The sequence below is a fragment of the Battus philenor genome, unplaced genomic scaffold, assembly GCF_028537555.1.
Source record: "Battus philenor isolate CCGP_79_NKW_IND1 unplaced genomic scaffold, ilBatPhil1.0.hap1 SCAF_11, whole genome shotgun sequence".
Classification (NCBI taxonomy): Eukaryota; Metazoa; Arthropoda; class Insecta; order Lepidoptera; family Papilionidae; genus Battus; species Battus philenor.
In genome coordinates this window covers 6,259,446-6,272,776 of record NW_027181673.1, presented here as the reverse complement: position 1 = coordinate 6,272,776, position 13,331 = coordinate 6,259,446, and the positions used below count along the sequence as shown (strand labels likewise).

The 13,331-nt window shown below is 34.8% G+C and overlaps 1 protein-coding gene across 2 annotated transcripts in view; it reads right to left on the bottom strand.

Moving 5' to 3' along the window:
• The window catches only part of RpS19a (Ribosomal protein S19a), a 51,210-nt gene that overhangs the window by 3,003 nt on the left and 34,876 nt on the right, over positions 1-13,331 (bottom strand). For both annotated transcript variants that reach the window (XM_068773212.1, XM_068773195.1), the window contains 13 exons: positions 12,737-12,861; positions 11,880-12,092; positions 10,333-10,657; positions 9,333-9,550; positions 8,055-8,216; positions 7,140-7,306; positions 6,278-6,393; positions 5,490-5,716; positions 4,386-4,623; positions 3,087-3,365; positions 2,106-2,241; positions 1,680-1,785; positions 1,007-1,132 (listed from right to left, as the gene is read on the bottom strand). In XM_068773212.1, the coding sequence (XP_068629313.1) occupies positions 1,007-1,132; positions 1,680-1,785; positions 2,106-2,241; positions 3,087-3,365; positions 4,386-4,623; positions 5,490-5,716; positions 6,278-6,393; positions 7,140-7,306; positions 8,055-8,216; positions 9,333-9,550; positions 10,333-10,657; positions 11,880-12,092; positions 12,737-12,861 (2,438 nt within the window). The remainder of the gene's footprint in view (positions 1-1,006; positions 1,133-1,679; positions 1,786-2,105; positions 2,242-3,086; positions 3,366-4,385; positions 4,624-5,489; positions 5,717-6,277; positions 6,394-7,139; positions 7,307-8,054; positions 8,217-9,332; positions 9,551-10,332; positions 10,658-11,879; positions 12,093-12,736; positions 12,862-13,331) is intronic.

Here is a 13,331-nt window from a genome sequence, read left to right as displayed (position 1 = left end):
AAACAGATAACCTTCAACCTCCTTTTTTTTGTAATTTCCTTTGGCTAACCTGTTATTTAATTTTCGAGTATACCACAAACTATACTTATTGAAAATATAATTATACAATTATTATAAATAAATAATAACGTCACACACGATCCTACATCCTATATATTAAAATGCACAAATAACCATTGATTTTAAAAGATGCGCACTTCGTTAAAACGATTCACCATATAATCAAAACAGTATGTACGTACGTACGTAAATCTTAAAAAAAAGGGAAACTATAGAAACAAGTGATCAACAGGTATAAGGAAGATTCTGACATTTTGTAAATAATGATTTACTTTGCGAAAAAATTACGACTCAATTATACTTTTTATATTTGATTATAAAATTTAATGCATTAATAAAAGAATGAATGCGTGCACAGTTAATAATTGTATATGTAATATCGATACATACCCAACATTTATAAACATTTTATCATATATTATATTTTCTGTTTAATGTAAATATCATCGGTGGAAGTACATAGAATAAAATTCATTAAAAATGTTTTTTGAACAATGTATTAGTACCTAACGGATTCTGGCGGTATTTTGCGGAAGTCCATCCTAAGTAAGAAAAGGACCAATATATAGCTACTTTCGCCATGCAGCAGTAGTCGGTTGTTTGACTCTGTGTTTGACACTAATCAGTGTAACATTACTCCTGAGGATGCCCCGTGGAGGGATGAAACACGTGTTGATTGATTTAACGGTGGTAGTTGTACATTTCGCATAGTTTGCCGCATGCGCATTTATCAGCGGGCTGTGCACTTTATTGCACGACTACTGCTGCATAGCGGAAATAGCTATATTTTGGTCCTTTTCTTACCATGTCTTAGCGTCATTTTCGAATTAAATGCCAGTCAGTCATATTTCTTTTGATATGTATGGACAAATCTTTAATTATTACAGTTTCGTGGTTAAAAAACCTTGTATTACCATAAACTCTTCACAGTTAGTTGGCTACTTACGTAAACGCAGACGTTGAACCGGCCGCCGACGGGCACTTTCTCTATCACATGCTCGAGGGATGAGTTTGTTGTAGCGTTCAATCCGTAACGGCTTACTTTGTTACGAGTCTCCTCCGTTAGTTCCAACTATAACAAAAATGAAAAAATTAGTTTAAAAGCTCTTACACAGTATTCACAAGGAGACATGTTTTCTCTGACCAATTTTAATATTGTTATTATTTTTATTAACAATTTTTGTACACCATAGACATTAAATAGACGAAAAAAAAAACAATTCACATGGTACAACACGTAGTGCTATCGCTCGAGGCGATCTCTACCAGACAACCTTTAGATGGAGATGAAAGAAATGAAAGAGAGGGCAGTTTAGGGTGTAGGTACATACAAATATATACATTACTATACACACATAAAAGAATACTTACATATACATATACACACACACACACACACATTATATATATATATATATATATATATATATAAATATTTACGTGGGAAAGATACTAAATAAATACGAATAATTAAGAGATGCCACACAATATTCTATTTTAGAGGCGAAGGAAGTGCTCTTTTACCACTTTTTCAAATGCTGACAGCGATTTAGCACATCTAATTGGTCACCATCCAATAGACTAAAAAGTTTATTAAATAAAAACAGAAATCTACTTACCCTGTAAGATACAGGTTCGGTGAGAGCATTACAATTCACATGCCAAAAGATCTTCAGTTCAGATTTTTTCTCGTCATATACGTAGTCTAGATCCTTAATAGGTGCCCTGAAAATATATATTTTATAACTTACAAATTTTATATTACAGAAAACATGACCGAAAAAGAATTTTTAGATCGACGAGAGGTGATTTTTCAATAGCATTTTTTATGTACTTCAAACATTTTCACTAACATTTTATCACTACCTTCCTTAACATGAAAATGGTTTTTTGCAATAACGTAAAACGTGCAAGTTGTGAGTGAATCGTAATGATAAGAATAATTGACGAATCAAAAGTTCGTGTAAATTCCTACTCGAGTAAATGTATATAAAATTTAAATAGAAAATGTCCGGTATAATTAATTTCTTTCATCGGTGACTTACTTGGGATTCTCTCTGGTGACGATCTCTTGGTACTTGGCAAGCGGTCCACCCGAAATGCTGACGGTGAACACGTAAGTCTCGCAAGCATGTAAACCCTCAATCAACATGCTTGTATTTTTCGTTTTAATTCGTTTCTCTGTGTATCGTGCAACAAAATTTAATTTATAAAACTACTGTATCATATGACCATAGAATAAACATTTTTTTGTTATAAAAAATCTAACATTATTTTTAGAACTTTCCGTTATTATTGCATGGTATGCTACTCTAATCAATAACTTCATTTAATATCCTCCACATATTAATAAAGCTGGCGGATTTTAAAACTTACTTCAACTTAAAGGCACCTGATTTAAATAATAAATAATCACACTTTTGCCCATGATCTTTAAGTAAATTAAGTAAAAATCGCAAAAAGACCAGATTCTCGAATGTATCAACTATGTAATATAAAATAATTTCCTTCTTTAAACTTTTCGTCCAGTCTAGGTCTCATATTATAGTTTGCACGAAAATTTTACCAATATCTATAGCTTTACCCCGTATAGGTAAGTCAAAGGACACAATGCAGGTAGATAGATGATAGAGATAGATATATGATCTCAGCGGTATTGACTCAGATCGCTAATTGAAAAATTATTCCTCCCACTAAAATATAGAACGAAGCTGTTCGAGCTCTTATATACATTGAAAGCATCAAAACTTATGAACGTAAAAGTATTTCTTGACACGTACCAAATATTAGGGGATCCGGAAAGTAACGTTTCTGTCGACATATTTTACAGAAAAACCGATTGACTTTTACCGCTCCGGCATTGAAAATTTTATACTAGATGGCAAAAGGGTGTTGATAACGAAGGTGAATATATTGTTGATTGGAAATAAAAATGTAGTGTGAATTTAACTTAAGAAAGCGACATTACTTTCCGGTCCCCCTAATATATATCCACAATTCCTAAATATTAAATTATTTCTACATACCATGATCACCTTCCAATTCACCAGGAATTCTCCAATGCGCTGCATCAGTATAGATCACTTCATATTCAACTTCCTTGCCCTTATAACGTTCGGCAAGAGGTGGTGACCATAACAACTGGACGGAAGTGCGTTTTTCCTTCATCAGTATCGCAGTGAGGTTCAAAACTTCATCAGGCTCGCCGTCCGTCACGAGCGTTTGGGTAACAGGCTCACCGATCAACGAACCTTTGTACGCCATTACGTGGATAAATACTTTCACGCCCGATGGGAGGTTCTTAACTGTAAATATTTAAAAAAAAATCATTTCATTGATTTAACCAAAATTAGGATTTGGAGGAATCTGTATAAAATTTAAATTATTCATAGTTTTAAAAAAAGTTTACAAAAGTTTTTGTCGGCGGAATTATGTGGAACTTGGTTTATTAACTCGTTACATATATATTAAAACTAGAAAGCAGATGTTCAGTTTCTGACCGGCCCTTCTTAGCAGATCGACATTCCGAGCCGGTAGCTTCAAGGACTAACTACACCGACCTTTACATAATGTTAACAATAATTGAACAATAGATATTTTGAATTTAGAACAGAAATAATAATGCATAAGTTCGTATCATAAGTTTCGATATATGTATGTAGATCTAAATGATCACAAATACTATATATAAAAAATGGTGACATCATGTTGTATCAGATCTGAAGAAAATATGATAATTTGTAGCAAACTTGTTGAAAATACCATGTTTTCACTACGGTATACCAGAAACGAATGAAACGTCTTATCGTGTTTTGTACCTACTGTGTTTATTAACATTTTTAAACTATGAAATATCAAAAGCGCCAAAATTTCAACGTCAGAGGCTATTTACTACAAGAATATGCTTTTTGAACCACACCAGCCTAACAGGCGACATCATTTTATGGTATTCTTTTGAATGCCATTACTATCTTTTTTTTTACAAAAAGTGTGATTTTCATTTTTTATTCTGTGACTCCTCAGATGATTGTTATGGGCGTGTACAATGATAAAAAAGTAAGGATGCCTTTACATGTCTTCTTTTGTTCACAGTTACAATTTCTGATTTTTTTCAATATCCAAAAAATTGTCATTACTCAATGGAGAAGGAAGTTTAGTACAGATATTGTATTAACTTATCTAATAGGACCAACATGAAGCTGCCTTTATAATTTTTAGCGGAATTATGATAAATATGAATCTAAATATACGATCTCTGTTCATGGCCTTTAACAAACTTGGAAAGATAGTTGTAATTGAATTCAACTAAATGTATTTTTACTCACGTGTAACATTGTTCGCCTTTGTCTGTATTGGTTTGATCCTGGCGTAGTTGAGCGGCAGTTGGACTCGAACTATATAGCCTTCGACGCTCCGAATCTTGTCCCACTGCAGAAGAACAGTGGAGTTGTCGGGCCGGGACAAGGCAACGTTGGTCAGGTCGTCTACGTCGCCCGCCTCGTCGAACATCAGATACATCACCTCTGATGATTCGGACATGAAGGCATTGTTCGTTGCTGTTACCTGCCATAAAAAGAATGAATCACTTAATTTGTTACTAACACTAACAGCTCGACAGATTTTTTTTCATATTTCCGTTAAAGCTTTTTTGGGATTTAATACATTCCAAACTTCTGGTAAGCATGGACGCGGTATTCCATTGGGGCTTCTTGGAAATTATATTGGTAGCGGCTGAAATTCTGTGAAGTTTTAAAGCCTTCTTTTTCTTTTCAGCCGTTAGACCGCAAGACTTAGGCCTCCTCCAAAGATTGCCACAATGAACGGTCTTGTGCTGTCCGCATCTAGCGACTACCCGCAACTTCAACTATGTCATCAATCCGAGAAAGGGCAGCAACGTCATCAGCGTACCATAACATCACACTGCGATTGCCAACTCGCCTGCCAAGTCGTGAGATTAAGATAGATCTTAGATGACTACCAAACATAGTTTCAATATATCAAATCAACAATCAGATATTATAACAATATCTTTGTGAAAAAAAAAATTGTTTCAAGGTCTATAAAAAAAACTCTTAAAATGACTCTCTATTGATAACAAATGGCTTAAAAAATAGGATATATTTAAATTTAAGAATAAACCTTAAAATTACTCTCGTTGATTTATTTATTTATTCAATCTTTTTACATTTTGTACAACGGCGGACATAATGTCTTATTATGCAGGTATTATTTACTAGTCAACATGTGAGTGCAGAGATAACAAATAGGCAAGTGCGTAAATGTAAAATAAAAATAATACAAAACATATAAAACATTATCTGCATTATATACATGATAAATAACATATTTATTATCTTACTTAAATAAGAGAATATATACAAACTATCAATTGATTAAAGAAATTTATTTCAAGCTATAATTTTACTTACCCAGAATGAATAATTATTGTTTGGTTTGAAGTATCCGTTGACAGTTACGGAGACAGGGTCCTTGGTGTTTGAGACGAAGACAGTCTTCTCAATTGGAGGGATAGGAGGCGCGTAGTGCAGCGTGTAATAGCGAATGATGCCTTTGGGGTCCGATGGTGGGTCCCACACAACGTTGACACGGCTCCCAATCATTTGCCTCACGGTGATACGGCGTGGAGGTGATGGAACTAAGATTATACATATTTATTAAAAATTGACGCATATTTACTTAAAGTTGAATTGGCTTAGGCTTTTACTCAAGTACAGACTAAGAAATTTCTTAGTAAATTTTTACACAAATAGCTCATTGACGCTGTCTTCGTGATTTCTTAGCACAGCTTTATGTAAATATGAAACTGATTTTCTAATATCTGATTATTTATTATGTATGCCTCAAAGGCAATATATAATTTTCTCAGTCGCTCAACGATACATAGTGATCAAATCAAGAATGTTGACAACCGAAAAATATAACCGACATAGCTCAAGCGACAGGCAAGTTGAAGTGAGCAAGCCACATAGCCTTCGGATGCTTCTGAACAGATCTAAGGTTCTGGAGTAGTCATCATTGACCAAGCGCAGTGAACGACCTCTACCAATAAAGGCGTGTGAATACGCTGGATACATACTGCTTCCTACCAGTCCTATTGGAGATCTACATGGGAGGAACTATTTACAGTAGTGTATGTCCTATGACTGAAAAAAAGATAGTAATCTATAACAGATTAAAAATTAAAATGATTCTTTACCTCCTTCTCCAGTAGTAGTATTAACATACTTCATAGACGGATACGTTTTGTTAGACTTGCTGTCTCTGATGTAGAATGTTACCGTATAATTAGTGTAGGGCTCTAGATCTGTAAACCTGAAAGAAGTATTACATTAACATCTATTTTTGAACAAAATACTGATATAGTTTACCGAGTGCCTATTCAAGCCAAGGTCTTCTCAAGTGATCTCTTTGCGCAGTCACTCGTTTCATCGTTCGTATAAGAGTATTGGTTCCCTAAGCGATCCGGGTGGATCCACAGGGGTCCATGGGAGACTCGACAGAGGTCGATGGTGTGAGAAAAAAACATGGCTCACAATTCATAACATTGGTATCCACAAAATATATATACTACTATCTTTCGATAGTAAGAACTAAACTGGTGGCACGACTCTTACAATAAATATATGTTGATAATGTTTTAAGAAGCTAAGCAACTATTACAAGTAAAAGTTTGCATTTTTCATAGTCAATACAATGTGACAAGAGCTGGAGGTCCACGGGAAGCAGCTAAATTTTGAAAGTAAAAATCTTGGAACCTCTCTCAGCTTTACTTAGTTTATACTTCTACTGTAAATATTGTTAAAAGGTGTATGATAAGCTTTACAAGCTTTCTAGCTATGGTGCCTATCGAAAGCGCTGTATCACGCCTAATGATTGATTTTAATATCGATTATTGACTTTGGTGGTCTCCTAAGATGATTGAACCAAATATACTTACAATTATTACTTATTTAGCATACTCATCTGCTTTTCAGGAAAAATATATCATTTCCGGTTGAAACAATATAAAATTATGTATACAAGTCGATGTATATATAACAAATAGATTTTAGTATTACCGAAACACGCTATCGGTGGTCCAGGTCATATTGCGCCATACGCCATCGCTGACTTTAGCAATAGAAGGCAGAAAGCTGTAAAGCACCATCTTCTGCTGGGCCATCCAGCACGAAATAAGAAAACTGGTCGAGTTGATCGATGACTGGTCCACACCGATGCTGAGATACTGATAAATAAAACCGGTTTTCAAAACTCAAATCACTTTGTACCATACACAACTTATTAAAATGCAACAACTATAAACTTATTAAATTAAACTATAAAAATATTAAACAAGTTCTAAACTTTCTCTTGTTCTTATGTTTTCAAATTACTCCGTGATTGAAACATAATTGGTGTATTAGGAATATGGAAACAATGATTAAAAGTTTTATGTCTATTTATATCTAGCTGTTGCTTCTAAAATGGTTGTTTTTCTGTTACGTCGTTGTACGTTCTATGAATTTTTTAGAAAGTTATAATTTATAAATAAATTATAAATTTTATAGCAATAAATATTTATAATTATAAACTTTTTAATTCTTTATTAAATACATAAAGAAGTCTGCCCACTGCCACATACCATACAATGACAGTAATAGGTATGTATCAGGCAAAATGTAATTCTTTGTATTGAAATGTATAAGACGTAAGATTATATCAGCTGAAAAATATTCTTATATGCATGGAACGTTCATACATTTTGATAATAAGAAAGCTGATATTTTACTAGTATAAGGGAAGAGAGCGTTATTGTTTTAATACGCCTAGTAAGGAGTGTATTACGTGTATCTTCTTCAAGCTCTTCATGATATCGTATGTTTATTTCCATTGCTAACATAGTTAAAACACCTTGAAAAATAATATTTGTCTGTTGTCAAATATGTATAAAATAGTCTACATTTGGAGTCGTAATTTTTCTAATTCATATTCACCTGATAACTACGGCCCGTGTCCCCAGAGTTGGAGCAGTTGGCCTCGTCCGAGCCATCATAACAGTCCTGATGCCCGTTGCAGACCATCACCTGCCACAAGCACTGCGTACCGTCGTCGCACATGAACTGCTGCGATGGACATTCAACTGATGGCTTGTGCTCCTGCCAAAAATATATTTGTATATTTATTTAAAGGTTTTGAAAAATATTTGAATAAACAACATTATTCATCGGAATCATTTCACTACATTGTTTTTTTTGTTATATTCCTTCCTTAAGCAATTATAAATCAATTAGTTTCTTACTATATTTTTTTTAGTTTATTACAAAAGTAAAAATTAAATCAAATAAAAATAGTACGTAACCATTGTTAGTATAGATATTGGATCATAATTTGCGTTTACTAAAAATTGTTAACATGTGACTATAAAACACCATCGGAAATCCTATTTCCATTAACACTAAGTAGATTTACACATTTTGAATTATTCAATATTACAGGAGCAAGTTCACCACTTAGAAATAAATCAACTTTATCCATGATGAGAATCGAGAAACCACGTTTTAGTAAAAACGAAAATATTATACGCAAATTTTCGAACAAGGAAACAATGAGACTATATTTTAGTGTAAACTATGTCACTAAATCGAAATTCGACTTTTTACAGAATGTTTTTGTTTAGAGTAGTTTTGGTGAAATGGAGGTGCGTGTTAGGGCGCGAGTTATTAGAGACTAAAAAGATAATAAACATAAAGCGAAAAGAATTTATATGAAAGACAGAGTTAAATTTTATGTAGTTGAGTAGTTTACACTAGCCGGTATTTGCAGCGTTGGTAAACTCCCTTCTGGGTGATGACATAGTCAAAATCGCGGCCAAAGCAAGCCCGGTCATTGTGGCGGTTTTTAGGAGAGGGTCATGCATCGCAGTCGACGTCTGTCAGCTGACATACTGATAATAATGATGATTCAAAAATAGATCATATCGCATCTAACATGTATCAATATCAGGTGGTACTAGTTCCATGTAGCATACACAACATAACGCGTAGCTTGCAAACTTGCGATTATTCGCAGAGTAATAACGTACGCTTCCTTTAATAGGGAGATGACGGATAACTGGAGAATGACCGATAACGAACGGATAACGGGAGAGGATAATATTTGTTATAACAAGGAGGTAAGAGATAACGAGAGGATAGCGGATAATGAGAGATTAACCAATAACGGAAGGATAACGGATAACTGGAAGATAAAGTGTATCAGGAGAAATGAGTTACATTAGTGCAGTGCGCCTCGTCACTGCGGTCAGCGCAGTCGGGCTTGCCGTCGCAGAGGCGCGAGGTGAGCACGCAGCCGCGGCCGTCGCCGCACGGTGTCTCGTGGGCGCGGCAGGTGGGCGCCGGGCTGGTGGAGCGCACCTCGCAGCCGCGCTCGTCCGCGCCGTCCGCGCAGTCTTCCTGTGAGTCGCATACCCACGACAGCGGTATACACGTACCTGAACACGTACGAGCAAAGCAAAAATCGTAAAAGTGCATTACTTTTAAATACATATCCTCCATCACTCTGGACCTTCTTAGCAATCTCACAGTCATACAACTACCTATGGAAAGGAATTAGATCCTAACAGACGACCTTTCTAAATTAGTCCAAAGACACTGAATGCAGGCCGATTTCAACTGGTCATATTGGAAATCTATGGGTGAGGCCATGTCCAGCGGAACACATTATAAAGCTCACAATGAAACCTCAGTAATGAAAGTCTTGTAGCTTTAAGTTGAGAATGCCATTATAGGAGAGCCTCATCGTATTCTAGTTTTTGGTCGCATCGGGTTCGTAACCAACACAAGTAGCGTAAATAAACATTTGTGAACAATAATAAATAAATATACTTGTCCTATAGTAAATCGCTTTGTACATGGAATATATTAAGAAGTAGGTCTCAAAAATGTATCAGGAAAATATCAAACAAGGACAGAAATTGTAAGAGAAAAACAATATATCAGTTCATCTAAATGTTAAAAGAAGAGAGAGAGTATAAAAAAGATAAATTGAAGAGAAACTAGGTAAACGTAAATGATCGACTTGAGTGAACTGATATGATCTCAAAATTATAGATTACTACATACTTATATTCATTATTGTTTACTTTCTGTCCCTGCGGAAAAAAATGAATAAAACATTTTTCAGGATGATCACTATATATATGGCGATTGAAAATAGGTGTCATCCTATCCAAAAACAAAATGGTATAAGAAAAAAAAATAACGTATACCATACCTGGAGCACAAGTAAATTTATTCTTGCCACATTTCTGTCTGACGGTGTCATGTGGATTGACAGGTTTGGGTTCGACGTAGTGAGTGCCGCAAGCGATTTCGTCGGAGTTATCGCCGCAGTCGTCGATCCCGTCGCATCGCCACCAGTACGGCAGACAATTCCCGCTGTCGCACCTGATCATCCAGTCTAAACACGTGCTGTTGGTTGGGAAATTGAACGGATTCTCCGTTGTGGGTCGCGGCAGCAACTTGGAGTGGCCAATGTACGTGCAATTTTTCTCATCCGCGGAATCCGCTTCGTTGCAATCGTTTTCGCCGTCGCATACCTAAACAATGTTAACAAAATTTAGATTAAAAGCCTTCGGTGTTCAGGGTGGTGAGCGTGATCAAGTAGTAATGAAACGTGACGGGAAAATTGTAGAACGAAAGAGAAACAGTACGACAGATAATATGATACATGAAAGAGGAGAATTATAATAATGAAAAAATATATGAATAAATTATTAGAAATAAAAATTCCCTGTCCCACACGAGATAGGGGAACGAGAGGTCTCCAATAGCGGGGACCATAAAAAAAAATGAAACGTGACACGGAGGTCACAGAATAAGTGAAAATTACAATTAAACAAAAACTTTTACTCCGATTATTTCGATTGACTGCTTGCAATAGTATCATAATAATAAATAAAAAGACAACCATAATATAGAAATGGTAGAAGTATAAAAAATGGGTAGTTAACTATGGTAAACCTTAGAATATGCTGTCAGCAAAAATCTCAATTTTACAACTATATACAGGATGATAGAAAATATCATTACTGGGTATAATAATAGCTCTGAAATATGTTACACTAATTTATTTTTCTATTGGAATGCGACAGGTCAATAACTACTAACAGTACCTTGGCAGATACAAACGTTTCTGAAACCCTTAATTTTTTAATAAGGCGACCTATACATTAATTAACAGAAAATGAACTATATATTCACCCCTCAAAACTTAAGCTGTTATATCTGTAACCAATTACCTTGTGTATGTATAAATATAAATTTATATGCATTTACCAGTCAATTAGTACTTGGTACATGTTCAGGTTAGTTATTTAAATTAAATACTAAGGATATAACGGTACTTATACTTATATCAAAAATTGTTTAACACATAAAAAGTGTAACCTAATAGATGAATCCGATTTTTTTTACGATTTCCACTATTTTCAAAAGGGAAGACTTGCTTTTGTGAAGTGATATTTCCAAGGGGTATTGGACAAAGATACACTTTGTTTGACAATAAGAGGGGAGGAGTTCAGAAAATTTAAATGTTTTTAACTTACTAATAATTATCTATTTATAACATTTATTAAGTATACATAAGTGAGATAGATTTTAGTTGCAAACAGCAGTCAATAGCTTTAACTGTGTACCTACCAATAAATTCAATATATTTTAAAATTACAAAATAATAATTAACACAATAAAAAATATGCGTTTGTTGTTTGCGTGCGTTTATATGTTTGTGTATATAATAAATACGATAAACAATCTTACCCAAGATTTATAGATACACTTTCCATTGGGACACTGGAACATGTACGGCGCACATGTAGAGTTTTTACATTTATCGTCCTTTTCGTCCTCGCCCCCCGGGCAGTCAGACTCGCCGTCACACACCCACGAGTTAGGGATGCACAGGGCAGTGCTACTGTTGCAGGGGAAACTATTCGCCGAGCATTTCACTGCATTTGGACGTTTTATATGGTACTGTAAACATAAAATCACCGAAGCTGTATATGTGAAATATTTCAATACAATATTCGACATTTTTACTAGCATGACTATACATAAATGTGTAAAAATAAACCTCTATTTTCTACGCCATAAGCTGAAAGTAGTTACCTTTCATACTTTTTTTAAAAAATCTCTTAATCCTTTTCAGTGGGTATTTATGGAAAAAAATATAATTACCAGTGTGGTTTAAATTTGCAACCATCATCATCATTTCAGCCATAGGACGTCCAATGCTACTTGACACAACTACAATGACTAATTGTAGGTCTTCCGTTTCCTTGATAGAAAAGAATAAACAAAAAAAAACTACGCTGGGACGATGACTAACAATGTTGTGTATGAATAATAATTACAATTTATATCATTGAAACAAGCTTGTTGGTTTCATAAACATGGGGCATTAAAATGAAAATGTAACATATTTTTATAAGACTGTTATACGAAATAGAAGACATTTATTTAAAAGCAACCGTTGTTTATTATGAAGACATTATACATAAAGCAATGTGGTGTATTTATGCCCCGAAATGTATTTTATTTATTTATTATTGTATTCGACTGCGACATGGCACTAACTTAAGGCGATCAGTCCACAGCTACTAGAAGCCAATAGTTACCGTGCAATTATGTTCATCGGAGCCATCCTTGCAATCGTTGTCGCCGTCGCACACCCACTGTTTGTTGACGCAGTTGCCGTTGTTGCATTGGAACTCATATGTTGTGCAATTATGCTTGCCACAATCTGAAATTTTAATACATATTTAAGAATTGAGCTGTTACAGGTACTATATGTATATTTTTATGCATTTATACTTATTAGAACGGCACCGATAGATGGCACTGGTAGTCGATTGCCTCGCGCTATCGTTATGCATAGGTAGTTAGTTGCACGCCAGTGCACCACTCGAGAAATTAGATGGTCATTTAATAAGAAATATTCTTCCTTCATTCTTAGATTGCCAAGTGGTTCACGCTGCCCTCTAATCATCACCCCACACACTACACAAGCAGCAACACAGGTGTCTAATGTAGGTTCGAAAACCCGAATGCTTTAATTTATAGTATAGTTCATGGACTCTTCTGTTCCATGAACTCATTTTCGGTAAAGCTGTAAAAGACTTAGGACTAACAGCACAAACATCTCGAAACGGTCTGTACTGTTACTTTCTGTACTGTTACAGTAATAATCAGTAAGAACTAACGATGACTCGT